Genomic DNA, 15,884 nt, shown 5'->3' with positions numbered 1-15,884 from the left:
GCTGATGGGAGTAACGTTTGTTTTGCAAACCAAAGTAGTCGACAAATGGACATTTTTATCTGAAACACATTTCATGAGAATTCATCCAATAATTGTTGAGATATTCCTCTCAAAACCACAGATGTGAACATTATGGTAGTACTTGAGAGGGTTCACAAGAGGATTACCAAAGTCATACATAGACAGACCAACATTGCCTTCCCTAGAGACATACTGTTAGCATGACGAAGAATATGGGTCCAAATATCTGCTAGTCGGATCCGCTTGAATCCATTATCTCCACAGTTTGCTTATAAAGGGTTAAAAGCTTTTTCACTAATGCATTAAATAACCTGTCACCCTTAAAGCAATGTGTATACCCACATGACGAATTTTAGCTGATGTCAAAGTAACCCAATATTAAAAAGTTCAACCACATTATCTCCACTAACAACCATCCAGACATTCAGGGGGAGGAAGTGCAGATTGAGAGAAGAATGAGTAAAGGCAGAAATGCAGAGACAGACAGACAGACTCTCCAGCTCCCACATTCATTCAAACTACACCAGGCTTTGTTGTATTTTCCAACCACACAACCCCCCACCATGAAGACAAACCAGGCTTCTTTGGGGTCAGGTCTAGCTCATTGTTTGTTCATTGCTCACTGTACTTACACAGAATTACAGATAAGTAGGGACAACAAGAGTCAGTGGGCACACATATGTTTCCATGAGTCAGTGCGGGGTACATAGTTAACAGGTTGGTTTCAGGAAAACTGTTTCAAAGAATCCTCCTACACGGTATTACACCTGTAGAGTTTCAGAGGATTACACCAAGTGTGAAACTCATTTGCAGACTGCAGGTTTAAGTGAGTGTGTAGGGGGGTGAATGAATGATATCACCTTAATAATATCACCATCCATTGTGCTTTTTTATATTTGAAAAAAGTGGGCTACAGAATAAGAAGTGAAATCTAAGATTACATGTTTACTAGAACTAGAGTCATTATCCTCCTCTATGTAGTCAAAACACTCTTTCAGTGCAAGAAAAGGGCATGAATTAAAGGGGGAATCCTCACAAAAGAGGCCCCCCTAAAAAAGCTAATTTTATCTTTCAGAGACTCCAACACTTCAAATAAAACCCTTTTAAGGCTGAGAGAAAGGCATTACATCAAATGCACACAGTATGTTGCGGGTGACTGGAGTGCCCCCTGCAGGAGAGGGCTATAATGACTCAATTATATAACAAATATTTAATAATTTTTAACTTTAATTTATGTGGCACTTTTCAAAAACCTGGGTTACATGGTTCACGGTTACCAATGGATACATTTGAGAACAAAAAAACTGTAAAATAAGAAATAGAAAAGGTTTTGATGAATATTAAGTCAAAGATGAACATTACAAACCTTAAGATCATATAAAAAAACAAGATCAGAGCAGCTCTAATATTAAAAACACTCTACAGAGTTTGTTGACTGTTTGATAACCTGGAAGCCAGGATGGCAAAAGCTCACCTTCAAATTCAAGTAGGAATGTCCCTTTCCTTTGTTTAAATATTCACCCCTAGATGTGATATTTCATTCCGAGTCAAACCCGCCAAAATTCTGTCAGGCAAACCAATAAAAAAAAAAAAAAGAGTATAATCTGTAGGTTGTGTCACTGCTGTCTTGCTTTTCTTAATAATTGATGCCTGCCTGGAATTCTGTCGTGCTTCTTTCTTCAGATTTCAGATCATGAGGGTCCCCCCCCCCCCCCCCACTCCCCACTTATGCTCCACTTGGCTGGTCTACACAGAGCTTGAAGGAAAGTCACAACATTTAAATGGCCACTTATATCACACTCAGGCACGCAAAGAATTAAACCTGTCGGTCAGGGCACTTTTCATGTAAGTCCTTACATTGCAGTTCTGCACTGCTTGTCTTTAGTTCGGGGGGGGGGGGGGGGGGTTGTTCATGCAACTGTGTGCATGAGCAACATTTCCGGTCCTAAGTCATTGTCAGTGATTGTCCAGTCCCCAATGAAGATATGAGATCAGGCAACTTTTTATTCCAAGGCCAAGATTGTATTCCTTTCTGGATAAATAGAGCACTCTTAGAAGTAAAGAGGATCAGTTTGCGTTCACCAGCCTGATCTATCCTCGCAGTCGGTGCACAGCTGAGAAAGCTCCTGGTCTTAGCACATATACAGAGCTGAGTGCCGTCTCCCCAGGAATCAGCTCACAGTCTTTATTCTTCTAATACATTATTGAAAGCTATTTTTGCCGCTGTACTTCAAGAACAAAGGTACTGCAGTTGTCACTTTCAACTTTACAGACAGAATGGGGAGGATATTTTTGGAACATATTTTTTATGCTTTTTTTTTCTCTCCCTGAAGTTCCCTAAGACTTGACTACCCTCAAGCATTTATTTTGTCTTAACATCTGCCAGTATGACTAGTGTTGAAAACCCTTTTTTTATTGTGCTGTTTAGAAGGGCCATCAGTTGCAATGATAATAAGATTTAAAGTTGACTTCATTCCTGAGTTTGAATATTTTTTATTTCCCTTTCATTTTTTTTAGTTTGATCTTCTGTTGCATTTTGAAGATCATTCAGACTTCATGTGTTTTTTTTTCTGTTTTATCTCTGTCCTGCTTGTAGAGTGCAGCACTGGCAAAACACATCAGTATGTTAAGTCCAAAGTGCATGGCGTCCTCTCTTCCCTCCACTCGCAAACCATACCAGACTTTAAATGTCTTGCAGTGTTACTAAGATGTTACATTGTCACTGTGCAAGTCTGGATTTTAGGTCACAAATCCTCACAGCCCAGCAGACCAACCAAGCGAGACCCTGAGTCACCAACTTGTGTGTGTGTGTTAGTATAGGAGTGAGTAAGACTGTAAGAGAAGGAAAAACTCAATTAATGTCAGCCTCACACAACAAAGTAACATCCAGGGACCTCTCTACGCCAGGCATAAAATTAAAACATCTCTCACAACACGATTTGAGTAGGGTTTTTTCTCTGCAGAAAATAGATTCAGCCTGCAACCTGGTTATTAATTACACGATTATTATGCCTGTCCATTTACAGTGGGGTTAGGCTGAAGACATCAGTAAATTTCTCCCTAAGCTAGAGGAGTTATAAAAGGGCCTGTTAGAGTTGTCAGATGAGCCCACCTGCCATTGTTCTCCCAAACTGTTACAGGAAAAACAAGTGTGAACAGGATAAATAAAGGTTACGTCAAAAATAAATGTAATTAAGTGGCTTGATTCTTCAGGTACAAATTAAAAACAGACCTTCCTGTCTGTTTTTTTTCTCCAAAAACTAAATTCTTTATTGATTTTTTCAGAAAATGTATCTTGATTTGTATCGATATATCACAACATAAAATGACATACATTGAGGATTTGATCCATATTGCTCTCTATGACCTCAATGTCTTAACTAAGTACAAGCTGCAGACTAGTTAGCAGCCATGCAGGTCACCCTGCCCCAGACTCCTGCTGCTGCCTCAGGATGCAATAATAAGCTGATGGTTGCAATAGGGACACTTTTTGTTGCTTATTAAGCTCAGTGATCCCTAATAGGCTGATTACATCTACCTGAGGTCAGACTGTTCTCCAGTTTCCAGGGAGACAAAACAGCTCCATTTTGACAGATTTGAGTGGGAAAAGCTGACAAGAATCACGTAATTCAAACGTCTAGTGATGGAAGAGGTGAGATGCTGAGGAACAGCGAGCTACAATTGCTCCTTGCAGAAGCTGTTGTGTGTAGGAACCTTTGAGTGGGTAAGAATACAGTAGTCCCAGAGACAAGATAGTCTCCACTTTGATTCTCTGTAGAAACATTTTGCTCCAAACTGTCAAGGTACCCTTGAGGAAAAAACTAAACCCCCAACCGAGCTGCTCCATGACAGAGAACAGTGCAATGATTGCCTCAACTGTGAGCATCTGTGTAGATGATTAAAAAATTCAAGGCCCCGGGGGTAAAAAATCTTTTAAAAGGTCACAACCAGGACACAATCCAAAGCAGTGACCAGCTCCAACCTCCATCCTCTTTACTGCTCTATGAGTTTTGAAACAACATGTGTTATGTATTCCCAGATTCCTTCTGCAGCTGCTCCTGTGGTCTGGCAAGTGCTTTGGGCTTTGGTTTATGTAATGACTGCAAAGCAACACACACATACACACGCAGTACGGCTCACTGAGTTGCTGCATGGCCAACACTGTGGCAAGCCGAAACAGAATCATTACAAACACTTTGGCTTATTAAATTGGCCTGCTGCTGAATTCAAGACTTTATTTCATGGTCCAGTCTAAAGGAGCGTAAGCTCAGCACTTGAAGGCCGGGATCCTGTCATCAAAACTGTATGCTGTGTTGTTACTGAAAGCTCTGTTCCCACATGACAATTGACTTGATAGACTTGACAGAGAAAATCCCTCAGGCTGTTTGTGGTGCACACACACTTGTGACCTTAAAGCCCTTCTGTACTGTACAGCGGTCATAGGTCAGCTCAGGTCGGAATGAGACTCCCCTTCCATTAAAAATGTGTACAGAAACCAACATGAACATTCAGAGATACACTCTGCCAAAATGAGATGTTCATACCCTCCAGATACTCACTGCAGAAACACAGAACAAGAGCTCCACATAGTGGGCAATGTAGTCTGTGCTTTGAAAATGGTGAGAAAAAAAACTGAAGGCACAATTAACTAACAAACGGGCCCTATTTTAACAATCTTAGGTGGGTGGTATGGAGGTTAATTTTTGTCAGTGAACCTTTAAAAAAATGTAAATAAATAAATTCACACAAAAGAAATGTCTAAATAACTTCATGTTAAAAAAAAAACAATCTCCTCTTCATCAGGACACCTTTGCCGGGGTTTTTTAGTTGTTTACCCCAACAGCATCTCAGCTTTGTTCTTGATTGTGAATCGCGAAGACACAATTTCAATTTTCTCTTTGAGTTCTTCCCTCCAGTTCACTCTCCGCTGGTTACCTGTGAGGCTGTGTACTTGAGCATTAGGTCTGTAAGAAGAAAGACATTGATACATCAAGATCAGCAGTAATTGTTAATTTGAATGCAACTGTTTTTAGACTGAGTTCCCACAGTGGTGCTACGGAGGACGGATGCTGCTATTAGCCCCTGTACAGATTGCACTACATCATTAACAAACCAATATTTTCCCATATCAAGGCATTCCTGTTTTAGCTTAAGGAAAAGCTGATTAAAACACCAACTTCTGTAAAGATATTGAACCACATGTCATTGGTAAAGTATTTGATAAGAACGTCTTGTCATTTAAAATAGTTCCCAGTGCACATGACAAACATGGAGTTTTCTTTTTACATGTAACTTTGGGGTTTCCTTAAACCATTAAATGCCAACTTATATCTCAAAATGCAAAATTTCCTGCAAAACGTTAGAGCTCAAACAGCTCATTTTACATCTTGTTAAAAAAATACTGTTACATCAAAACTCCTATGTGTGGAATATGTAAGTGATTTATAGGCTTTTCAAATTACTCAGATTCACTGATGTCTGCTACAGGGCCTTTTTTGATTCTACCACTAGCAGTCACCACTCTAAATCATAAGTCCTATACTATAAATTGAGGCTTTAACACGATATTGATGTCCATGTGCTTCATTAACAGGTGTCTCAGTCTATCTAGTCATCTAACTGTGGTCAGATCTCAGAATCAAACATTGAAAATAAATACTGTTAGCATAAACTCCAACGTTGTGTCTGAAAGTCTTTGCCTCTAGAATTACAGGTAACATTCAGGATTGACATAACATCCACAGTTATGTTAACACTAACAACAAGTTAACAATACTTTCAGATGTCAGCTTATGCACGTGTACACCAACCTACCCGGGCAAAGGATTTTTGTCAGTGGTGCCTTCACTTCCATGAGCTCTGGGTTCTCCTCGGAGTCTTTACTGGCGTGGAAGCTTGTGAAGTGCAGCGCAGGCCACCAGTCTTTTCTTGCAGCCATTTGTCCAGAGACAACATCCTTCCAGTTGTCTCTGTTTTGAGACAGAAATATACAGAACAGCTGGATTCAGCAACAACAAGTAATGCTTGGAAAGTAACCTGCACTCTATGTAAAGTTCAATCAAAAACACCAAACATTTTGATGCATACTCTAACTGTAGTTTTTGAATAATGGACTTCAGACGCTTCCACGCGTCCAGGTTGCTCCTCCAGCAGGCAAAGTCCAGCATTTCCAAAACGACTCCTAAAGCTTTCTGGATGTTACTTCTTTTCTCTGGAAAACAAATCAATAATGGATATTATGGAACACAGAAATCGTCATTCAGAGACATGGCTATAAAAAAGGGGAACATGTTTTAATTAAAAGCTAGTCAAATTAAGACATAATAATGATAATAGTCTTATATCAAAACAGTAAGCCTCATGTTTCCAGTTAGGCGTCAGTTGGTCAAAAATAACTAAAATTCAACTTTCTTCTTCTCATGAATTTGATTCCATTTTAATTCTGTGTATAATTATGTGGTCAGACTTATAATTTAAGAAAAATCTGCTTTAACCTGACTGAAGCAGAAGAGAGCTATACTCCAACATCAACTCATGGCTTGGGACTAGTACATGGAGGATCTACAGCATAGGGAAGGAAAGTTAAAAGGGGAGGCATTAGACATTGTAGGCTGAACTGTAAATCTAACAAGTTATAGTTTAACTAAGTTAATATTGTAAATTGTACACTGTTTCACAGGTATCATTACAGTTTCATATCTCTTTATAATATCAGTATAAATCAGTATACATTGATTGAAAAAACCTCAACAATCGGTGCAGGCAATACATTTTGTTTGGCAGTGTTGATTTATGTGGTAGTTCCTTAGCCATGCTAGCAGACTCGACCGTCATCCTTGCTTTTGATTTCTGATTTCAGATTGATCACACACAAAATGGATGAGCTACGAATACACACAGAAGTGCTGCGTGATGAGTATGACAGAAGACTGGCTGAACTTCACGGACGGCAGCTAACAGCTAGCAGCTCACAGAGCAAACTAGCTACCGGCAGGATAGCGACAGGGTAGGTGAATTTAAACAATATATGAGTTGGAAACACATATTGTTGTCCCATAAGGGCCCTGTTCATGTTGTGAAGACATATTAATTGCATTTTGTGTCTGTTAAGAGGCAATCCAAGGTATACCTGTATTTGTAGCGATCAAGATTAACGTAACAACTGGCCGAAATTCTTGTTTGAAAATACAGTTATACCTTCAATACTTTCATCAGTTTCCTCTCTGAAGTATCGTGCCTCCTTAAGTACTGGTACAGATAGACATGCGCATTGGGATTAGGTGGGAAAGTGCTGTCATACGCATAATCATTAAGGACTCTCAAAGCCTCCTCGTGGTCCTCATAGAACTCCAGCATCTGCCAAAATAAAACAGTTGCACAACAAGTGGACATTTCACGTGAATTGGGATGGTATCAAAATGCATGGTAGGTCTATTCAAGGGCTGTAAAGTTTTGACATTTTTGCTTAAAAAAATTACAAAATATTAATCAATCATTAGTTTATTGCTAAATTATTCAGTTCCATCCTGTGATATTAAAATATATATATTTCTGAAGTTAAATCAGTATGTTGGGAATAAGTTCTTACCTCAACGTAACTCAGTATGAAGGGATCCCAGATGCCAGGACTTTTCAAAATCTCCTTCAGATTCACAGAGGCCTGTCTGAAGTAGTTGTGCATGTCTTGGTTGTCACCAGAGATGGGATACTCTGAAACAGAAGGAACAGTTTACGCAAACAATAAAGACATTTATAAAACATGAAAATTGCACTAGATGGCATTCATTAGAAAGATTGAACACACAAATATGTTTCCATCCTACAACGTAATCACCTCTTTAGCTCCTTTGTTTACCCGAGTAGTTACTGACTTCATTTAATTAAAAATAACCAAAAAAATGATCGGCTTCTGTGTCTCTCCTACACAGTCTGGAAATCCTGAAAAATTTTCCTCTTTGTTCTTTGTGATTTAATGTGTGTGTATGTATGTACTGTATATATGTATATACAGTATGTATCTATATATAATGTATATATGTATATATTATATGTATCTGTATATATATATATGTATTATCATAATATATATGATATTGTATAATATATGCTATTATTGTATGTCATATAATACTTGCAAGTTGTGAGATATATAGATTGTGGGTCATATATACATACTATGTGTATGATGCTATATATAGTATATGTATGGCAAAGGTATTGGATACCATGACAAGGTATGAGGTTTTGTGTTTTGTAGTTTACCATCAAATTAAAAAGTAATAAACAACATGGCTGACTGTATCACAGAATACATTAAGTTCTGTGAGAACATCCACCATGCCTCCCGGACTGTACGCTGTTTTCCCAAAATAAGCCGTGGATCACCAGTGACCTGAAGTCCTTCTGAAGGAGAAAAGACAGCTTTGGGTCATGGGACAGACAAGAGCCTAGGGAAAGTACAGCACGACTGCGGATATAAACTGAGGGAGTGTAAAAACACTTACAGGAGGAAGCTGGACGGCCAGTCTACAGAGAACAACATGAGGGAGGTGTGGACAGGAATGAAAGAGATCACCGGGTGTGGGAGAGAAGAGGACAAACAGCAGGGAGCCAGGAGAGAGCAAACGAGCTAAACTTCTACTTCAATAGGTTAGCTAGCCATACCCTGTCCCACGCGCACCAACCCAAACACCCTTCTTCTCCTCCATATTTTCCACTTTTGGAGGCCACAGGGGAAAAAGTGCATAAAGTCGCACCCTTTTTTCTCCAATTTTTTTGCTGTATCTCACTGGAGCGCTGGCTGGGAATTTTCCGCAGCTTATTTAGCTTTGAAAGTCTACCACTTGGGGCAGAAAGCTTGTTGCTCACATTGGGATGTGGTTTCTTGTAAATTGGGCCGCCCCTGCCCCGGGCCCCTTTGGCTGCTTCAACCGCGACAACGCTCCATTTGCACCAGGTTTCTTGGCAAGCATGCAACGTAAGATCTGGCGACCAGTTGGCAGTTGGCACCGGTGGGTGATGCCATCCTCACTGGTGATCCCTGGGGCCCAGACCAAAAACCAGGATGCGACGCTAGTCTGGTAGGGACCATTGGTGGGGGCAGCATCTTAGAGCTGGATCCTGGGTTGGGTGTTTGTGCATGCCTGAAAGAAAAGGATACAACTCAAGGATAGTGTTTAAAACCATATCTTACCCATATTTAATATGACTCAATTGTGATAAACCATGCTTGCATAAGCCTCAAATTTTAGCTTTACATAGTCTAACTTCATCATAACTTACCGTTCCCATCACTACCAGAGTAGCTAGCTGTGCTCGCAATATACTTATTTTTAAAAAATGTTAATTTACTGTAAAAACCCTAAATGCTACTCTCAATAAACGAGACATCAATACTCTGAATATGAATTGACCACTCTAGAATACTGTGATTTTAGCTTATAGCTTAGCTAACGTAGATAGCTAACTGTGGTTAGCAAACTGTTGCTAGCTAACGTTATCTAGATGTAATGAACACCAAAATACCTAAAAAATTTGACTTAAGTATAAAAGACACAACTACAGATATGTTAGTAATGTAATATACATACCCAACACAATTTAACAGAAAGATCACCTTAGTTTTCTTGAGCTGCAGTGTTGTTTACCTCAGATCTCCATGGCGACCATTGAGCACTGTTTACCACTTTATCAAAAAAACAGATGTGGGTGGCACCCCTAAATCATCATGTATTTGGAAAAATATTTGCATGTGTTGTTTCTACATATATTGGAACATTTTTAGCACCCAGCCATGTCAGAATTCAAGAATTGTTTTTTTTGATGCACCCTAAATGTATCTTATATAATATGTATGTATTATATGTATCTATATATGTATATATATGTATGTATATATATATATGTGTGTGTATATATATATATATGTGTGTATATATATACATATATGTGTATGTATGTATATATATAGTATATGTATGGGCAAAGGTATTGTCATACCATGACAAGGTATGAGGTTTTGTGTTTTTGTATCTTTACGCATCAATAAAAAATAATAAACAACATGGCTGACTGTATCACAGAATACATTAAGTTCTGTGAGAACACCACCATGCCCTCCCGGACTGTACGCTGTTTTCCCAACCATAAGCCGTGGATCACCAGTGACCTGAAAGTCCTTCTGAAGGAGAAGAAGACAGCTTTCAGGTCATGGGACAGACAAGAGCTTAGGGAAGTACAGCACCGACTGCGGGATAAACTGAGGGAGTGTAAAAACACTTACAGGAGGAAGCTGGAGGCAGTCTCCAGCAGAACAACATGAGGGAGGTTGTGGACAGGAATGAAAGAGATCACCGGGTGTGGGAGGAGAAGAGGACAAACAGCAGGGAGCCAGGAGAGAGCAAACGAGCTAAACTTCTACTTCAATAGGTTTAGTTTCACAGCCATCCCCTGTCCCTTCTACCGCTCCACCAACCCCCTACACCCCCTCATTGCCTCCTCCCCCCCCTATTTTGTTCCAACACCCCCCTCCTCACTCCCTCAGCCCTCCTGCAGTCAGCCCTCTCCCCCCACCACCACTACAGCACATTTCCCCTCCCCCCACTGACACTTCAAGCTCCCCCCCCTGCTTTACATTCACACCTGGCCAGGTGAAGAGACAGCTGGAGAGGCTACACCAGCGCAAGGCTGCTGGCCCGGACGGCATCAGCCCAGGGTCCTGAAGACCTGCGCCAGTCAGCTGTCTGGTGTTCTCCAGTACCTCTTCAACCTGAGCCTGAGCCTGCAGAGGGTGCCGCTGTTGTGGAAGACGTCCTGCCTTGTCCCGGTCCCCAAGAAGTGACTCCATCTGGCCTTAAGGACTACCGCCCAGTGGCTCTCACATCTCATGTGATGAAGGTGCTGGAGAGGCTGGTCTTGGCCTACCTGAGGCCGCAGGTGAGTTCTTCTCTGGACCCTCTACAGTTTGCCTACCAGCCTCGACTGGGAGTGGGATGACGCTGTCATCTATCTTCTGCAGCGAGCTCATTGCACCTGGATGGTGGTGGCGGCACTGTAAGAATCACATTTTTGATTCTCCAGTGCATTCAACACCATCCAGCCTCAGCTACTTGGTGAGAAGCTGCGGGTGATGGGTGTCGGTGCGTCCATAGTCTCCTGGATCACTGACTACCTGACAGACAGACCACAGTTCGTCCGCCTGGACCGTGTTCTGTCTGATGTGGTGGTGAGTGGGACGGGGGCCCACAGGGGACTGTGCTGTCTCCTTTTCTGTTCACCTTATACACCTCAGACTTCCAGTACAACTCAGAGTCATGTCACCTACAGAAGTTTTCTGATGACTCTGCAGTGTTGGGTGTATAAGGGATGGACAGGAGGGGGAGTACAGGGCACTGGTGGGTGACTTTGTGGAGTGGTCTGGTAAGAACCACCTGCTGCTGAACGTGGATAAGACCAGAGAGGTGGTGATCGACTTCAGGAGGAAGGGAACGGCTCCGCAGCCCCTATGCATTCTGGGAAGTGACGTGGACATGGTGGAGGATTACAGATACCTGGGTGTCAACATCGACAGCAGGCTGAACTGGAAGGTCAACAGCACTGCTGTTTACAAGAAGGGGATGAGCAGACTCTATTTCCTGAGGAAGCTGAGATCCTTCAACGTGTGCAGCAGGATGTTGGAGACCTTCTACCAGTCTGTTGTGGCCAGTGCTCTGTTCTCCTCCGCTCATGCTGGGGCAGCAGCCATCGGAGCCAGCGATACAAACAGACTGAACAAACTGATCAGGAAGGCTGGCTCCGTGATCGGCTGCAAACAGGACACATTTGAAGCTGTGGTGGAGAGGAGGTCGCTGAACAAACTGTTATCTATCATGGATAACCCTGACCACCCTCTCCACCCCACACTGGTCCAACAGAGGAGCAGCTTCTCAAAGAGGCTCCGACAGTTTAAATGCCGCACGGACCGCTACAGGAAATCATTCCTACCTCAGACAATAAAACTCTTCAACACGTCATCCCTGGGGGGTAGATGAGACTCTGAGACACACAATACTACAATAAGGGCAACCGGCACGACTGGGTCATATTTACAAAAGCTGCACATTTTGTTTTGTTTTTTCCCATCTTGTATATACTTAAATATTTGTTCTTACATTCTTATATTTTTATTCTTATATTTTGTTATTATAATTATAATTATTTCATGTATATTGTATGTATGTATATTTTGTGTGCTGCTGTAACACTGTAATTTCCCATTTTTTTGGGATCAATAAATATCTATCTATCTATCTATCTATCTATAATATTTAATTTGTTTTAACTGAGAATTTACTGGTTCTGGCCTCTAGGTGGCAGTGTGACATCACACTAGAGCTTGCAGCATATCTGCGTACCTGAGACCTGCAAGTAATGGATGCTTTGGGTGTTAAACTGTGTATCACCTTACCAGTGTTGGAGTGTGTGAACTTTTTGTCACACCAGATGATATAATCTAGTAAACTCCTGTAGGCATGGATCAGTTTTATCCTCTGATACTGAGCTGCTGACTCCTTCCCATGCCTCCAACTTTCAGCAACAGACAGCTGACGCTTTGCATCCTCGATGTGACCATTAAGCAGCAGGTGGAATGAATGTTCCAGACAGATCTATACACGCAGAGGAACACGTCTCAAATGTCTTTCAGTAATTTAAAAAAAACAACAACTGTGCACTGAGTAGTCAGGTCAACCAGCAACCATACCATCAGGTAATGTCTAACTCCTGAGTGTTTCATTCGTTCATAGATGTTGTTGTAGTCCTCCATCTTTGAGTTGGGGTGATGGTGAAGGATCTCGGTGCTGATTCTCCAGATAAGCTGGGGTGGAAATTGCAAAGAAAATATCAAGAACAATTACTGATACTTTATTAATAAATACACTTAGGGCTGGGCGATATGGAGAAAATCAGATATCACAATATTTTTCATCAAATACTTCGATAACAATATCGCAACGATGTTGTAGGGTTGACAATGATTGCTTTCCCACAATATTTACACAATGAGGTTTGTGATAAATAATCAGTAATGTGGATTTAATGATTAAGTGGGTTACAGCAAATAAGATGGAAAAACATTAAAAAAAACAGCTGGTAGGTTCAGAAAATGACAACCTTACTGTTATGCAGCTTGTAAAACCAGTAAAAGACAACACTTATGTCATACTACGATATTACAATATCCCACATCTAAGATGATATCTAGTTACATATCACAATATCGATATAAAATCGATACACTGCCCAGCCCTAAATACACTGTTTAAATGTTTGCACTCTTTGCAAATGTATTTTGTCTGGATGACTGTAAAAAAATGAAGTTGCGTTTTTAGAAACAGGGCTGTTGTGGAAACTAGGGAGAGGAGTCAAATTGTTACCTGTGCATGCTTTGCTGTAGAATTATGTGGTGTAGTATATGTCCTTGGCTGGGCACTGTTAGCCTGGTCCTACCATACTCTCGTTTGTTTCATTTGTACAGAGAGTCTGGCCACTCTCTATTGACAAGTGTTAACTTCCTTGAAGGTGGGTTGAAGTTTAAAACTATTGGATGTGACCATAACCAATTACTAACGTTTGGTCGTGACGTCGGTTTAGCATCGCTAAGGTTAGCTCTAGCCAACTCCTTTACCACTAACGGAGCAAGCTGCAAAAACATACTTTTCCCGAACCCCGTGGGGAGGAGGGCCACAACATCATGGCCACCAACAAAACTCAGCAAAGACTGTTCTTGCTCGGGCTTTAACTTCTAGATATTCAACAGCGTTGCCGCAACGGACCAAATGACTTTGCTCGCATCTTTCTCTGTTCTCAGCCACGCCCTCTGTCTGCCGATTGGACCGGTAAAGGTTTGACCGGAGAAAACCCACAAATGTACCGCAAACCCAGATGTAGTACTGAGGAAAATGAAAATTGAGCGGAAGTACGTAGGAGGGCCAGGCTAGACCACAGTGTGCATGACACAAAAACATACCAATGCAGACAAAACCAAACCTACCTCTTTATACGGCTGACCTGTGCCATTGGTTGGGTCTTCTAACATTTGTGGGTAACATGCCATATATTCTGCTGCCTCTTGCCATCTGTGATGCAGCAGGGCTTCTCTGATCTGCTCCAGACAGACTCTGGTACTTTGGTGAAACCCAGTTTCATTTGGAGTCTCTTAAGATAGAAAAAAAAAGTTATTTGATAACATGAATGTCTGTGTCATAAACATCATCAAGGTTCTAACGGCTTGACAGTCAGATACTGGATTTTAGAGGTTTCTACCAATATTTATAGTTGAGAGTGTAAAAAATGACATAATGCCACATTAATTAACCAATTTTACATCAATACATAACAGAAACATTTTCCATAAGGGTTCTCCAAATTGTACCTTCATTGCACTACAATGTATTGAGTGGAAGATTTTTCAGTAAAAAAATAAACTTTGCTATGTTTTTTGGTAAAAATGTATGTAATAAGACATTGTTTCTGAATGACCTCTAACTTTGACGTTTCTGTTATTTATCACTCAGCATATACCCCGATACATATGCAAAAAGTTAATATTGGCCTATATATCAACCCGGAAGATGTATTAGTGTAGGTCTATTGGATTCTATATTGGAAACACAACAACTTACGGGCACACATAAGATTAAGCAGAGGGAGCTTTGATTTTCTCGATCCTTTTGAAGAGTTGCCTTCCGAGGAATCGTCATCATCCAAGTCTTCAAGAGGCACCAGCTCTCTTTGCAAATCATCCATAATCAGCACAGCAGTTGAACTCAAATACAACAGTTGCCTTTGTATCTCTTGCGCTGGCGCTCAGTCTATGAAGTCGACCTGGAGGGAGACAAAAAGTTGTGTCAGCAAGCAACTTCCTAACATGCCATAAAGATTGCTTAGTGTCATAAGTCATGTCAAAATGATTAGTGTAAACTAATCTTCTGATTGTTTTCCGGATTCCCCAATGAACTGTTTGTCCTACAAAGGAAACTGTAAAATGGCTATCACAATATCAAATAGCTTTTTTTGGTCTGACCAACCATCTAAATCCCAAATGTATTCATTTATTTATAATGTAAGACAAGTAAAAGAAGCAATGTCTCACATGTAAAAAGTTGGAACATGCATTGGCATTTTTGCTTTTTGATTTAAACAATCATAGAATTACAAATTGCTGTTGATTAATTTCCTGTCTGTCAACTAATCGTTCCAGCTCTGGAGCTAACTGCTATGTAATTAAGGTATAATAGTAGACAGGTAACGTTAGTCATTACAGATAAACACTAATACACCATTGGCAGTATTGTTATTTGATCTCTTAGACTTTATTCTACAGTTGTATGAGTATTTATGTTCCTGTAATTTGAGGCTAAATCACCTAGCTGTTTAGCTTTCTCGTCAGCATAGTTTTGAGTAAACATCACCACTAACAAAGTAAATAAGTATATAAAGATTAGATCTCTTTAGTCAGAAGAGGCAAGCTCTTGTAAAACAAAGTTCAGTTCCTACCTGCTAAACAGTAGCGTTACCATTCCGGCCCATGTTTCCGAAGGTAAACAACGTGCCAATGCTAAATTAACAACTAAGCTAACCTGCATCGATGCATTCAAATCCAAAGTACAGTAACGTTACTTATTCAGAGTTTAAATCTCTGTTGTTATTTTTGATAAATTAATATGATGCAGTGTCTTGTATTGTCGATTAATACGACTTCCACATGTTGTAACTATCCACCACAGACCGTTCCACCCACCAACCAGTACCATAGACAGTACAAGAAACCAGTACAAGTAGCTGAGGAAGTACAGAGAAAAGCTACACGCTTATTGGCTACCGCC

General features: G+C 40.7%; 1 protein-coding gene across 1 annotated transcript; it reads right to left on the bottom strand.

Moving 5' to 3' along the window:
- Positions 1–2,592: 2,592 nt before the first annotated feature.
- taf1a (TATA box binding protein (TBP)-associated factor, RNA polymerase I, A) lies at positions 2,593–15,833 on the bottom strand. The gene is made up of 11 exons (XM_032543108.1): positions 15,556–15,833; positions 14,682–14,883; positions 14,051–14,214; positions 12,761–12,874; positions 12,467–12,665; positions 7,610–7,731; positions 7,219–7,377; positions 6,516–6,582; positions 6,109–6,232; positions 5,836–5,990; positions 2,593–4,985 (listed from the first exon to the last, which is right to left on the bottom strand). Exons 2-11 carry the CDS (start codon positions 14,803–14,805, stop codon positions 4,939–4,941), a joined length of 1,275 nt encoding a protein of 424 aa, XP_032398999.1. The 5' UTR covers positions 14,806–14,883; positions 15,556–15,833; the 3' UTR covers positions 2,593–4,938.
- Positions 15,834–15,884: the final 51 nt, after the last annotated feature.

Source organism: Etheostoma spectabile, chromosome 18 (assembly GCF_008692095.1).
Source record: "Etheostoma spectabile isolate EspeVRDwgs_2016 chromosome 18, UIUC_Espe_1.0, whole genome shotgun sequence".
NCBI classification, from domain to species: domain Eukaryota; kingdom Metazoa; phylum Chordata; class Actinopteri; order Perciformes; family Percidae; genus Etheostoma; species Etheostoma spectabile.
The sequence above is the reverse complement of the archived record's forward strand: the minus strand, read 5'-3'. Positions and strand labels throughout refer to the sequence as shown.

Bases quoted from the DNA above. Each gene is read 5' to 3' on its own strand.
- taf1a (XM_032543108.1), bottom strand. From the start codon at position 14,805: ATGGATGATTTGCAAAGAGAGCTGGTGCCTCTTGAAGACTTGGATGAT. The intron at 7,732-12,466 runs GTAAGGTGATAC...CTTCTGTTTCAG, and splicing joins GTTCACACACTCCAACACTG to AGTATCCCATCTCTGGTGAC. The intron at 5,991-6,108 runs GTATGCATCAAA...GTCTCAAAACAG, and splicing joins ATTCAAAAACTACAGTTAGA to AGACAACTGGAAGGATGTTG.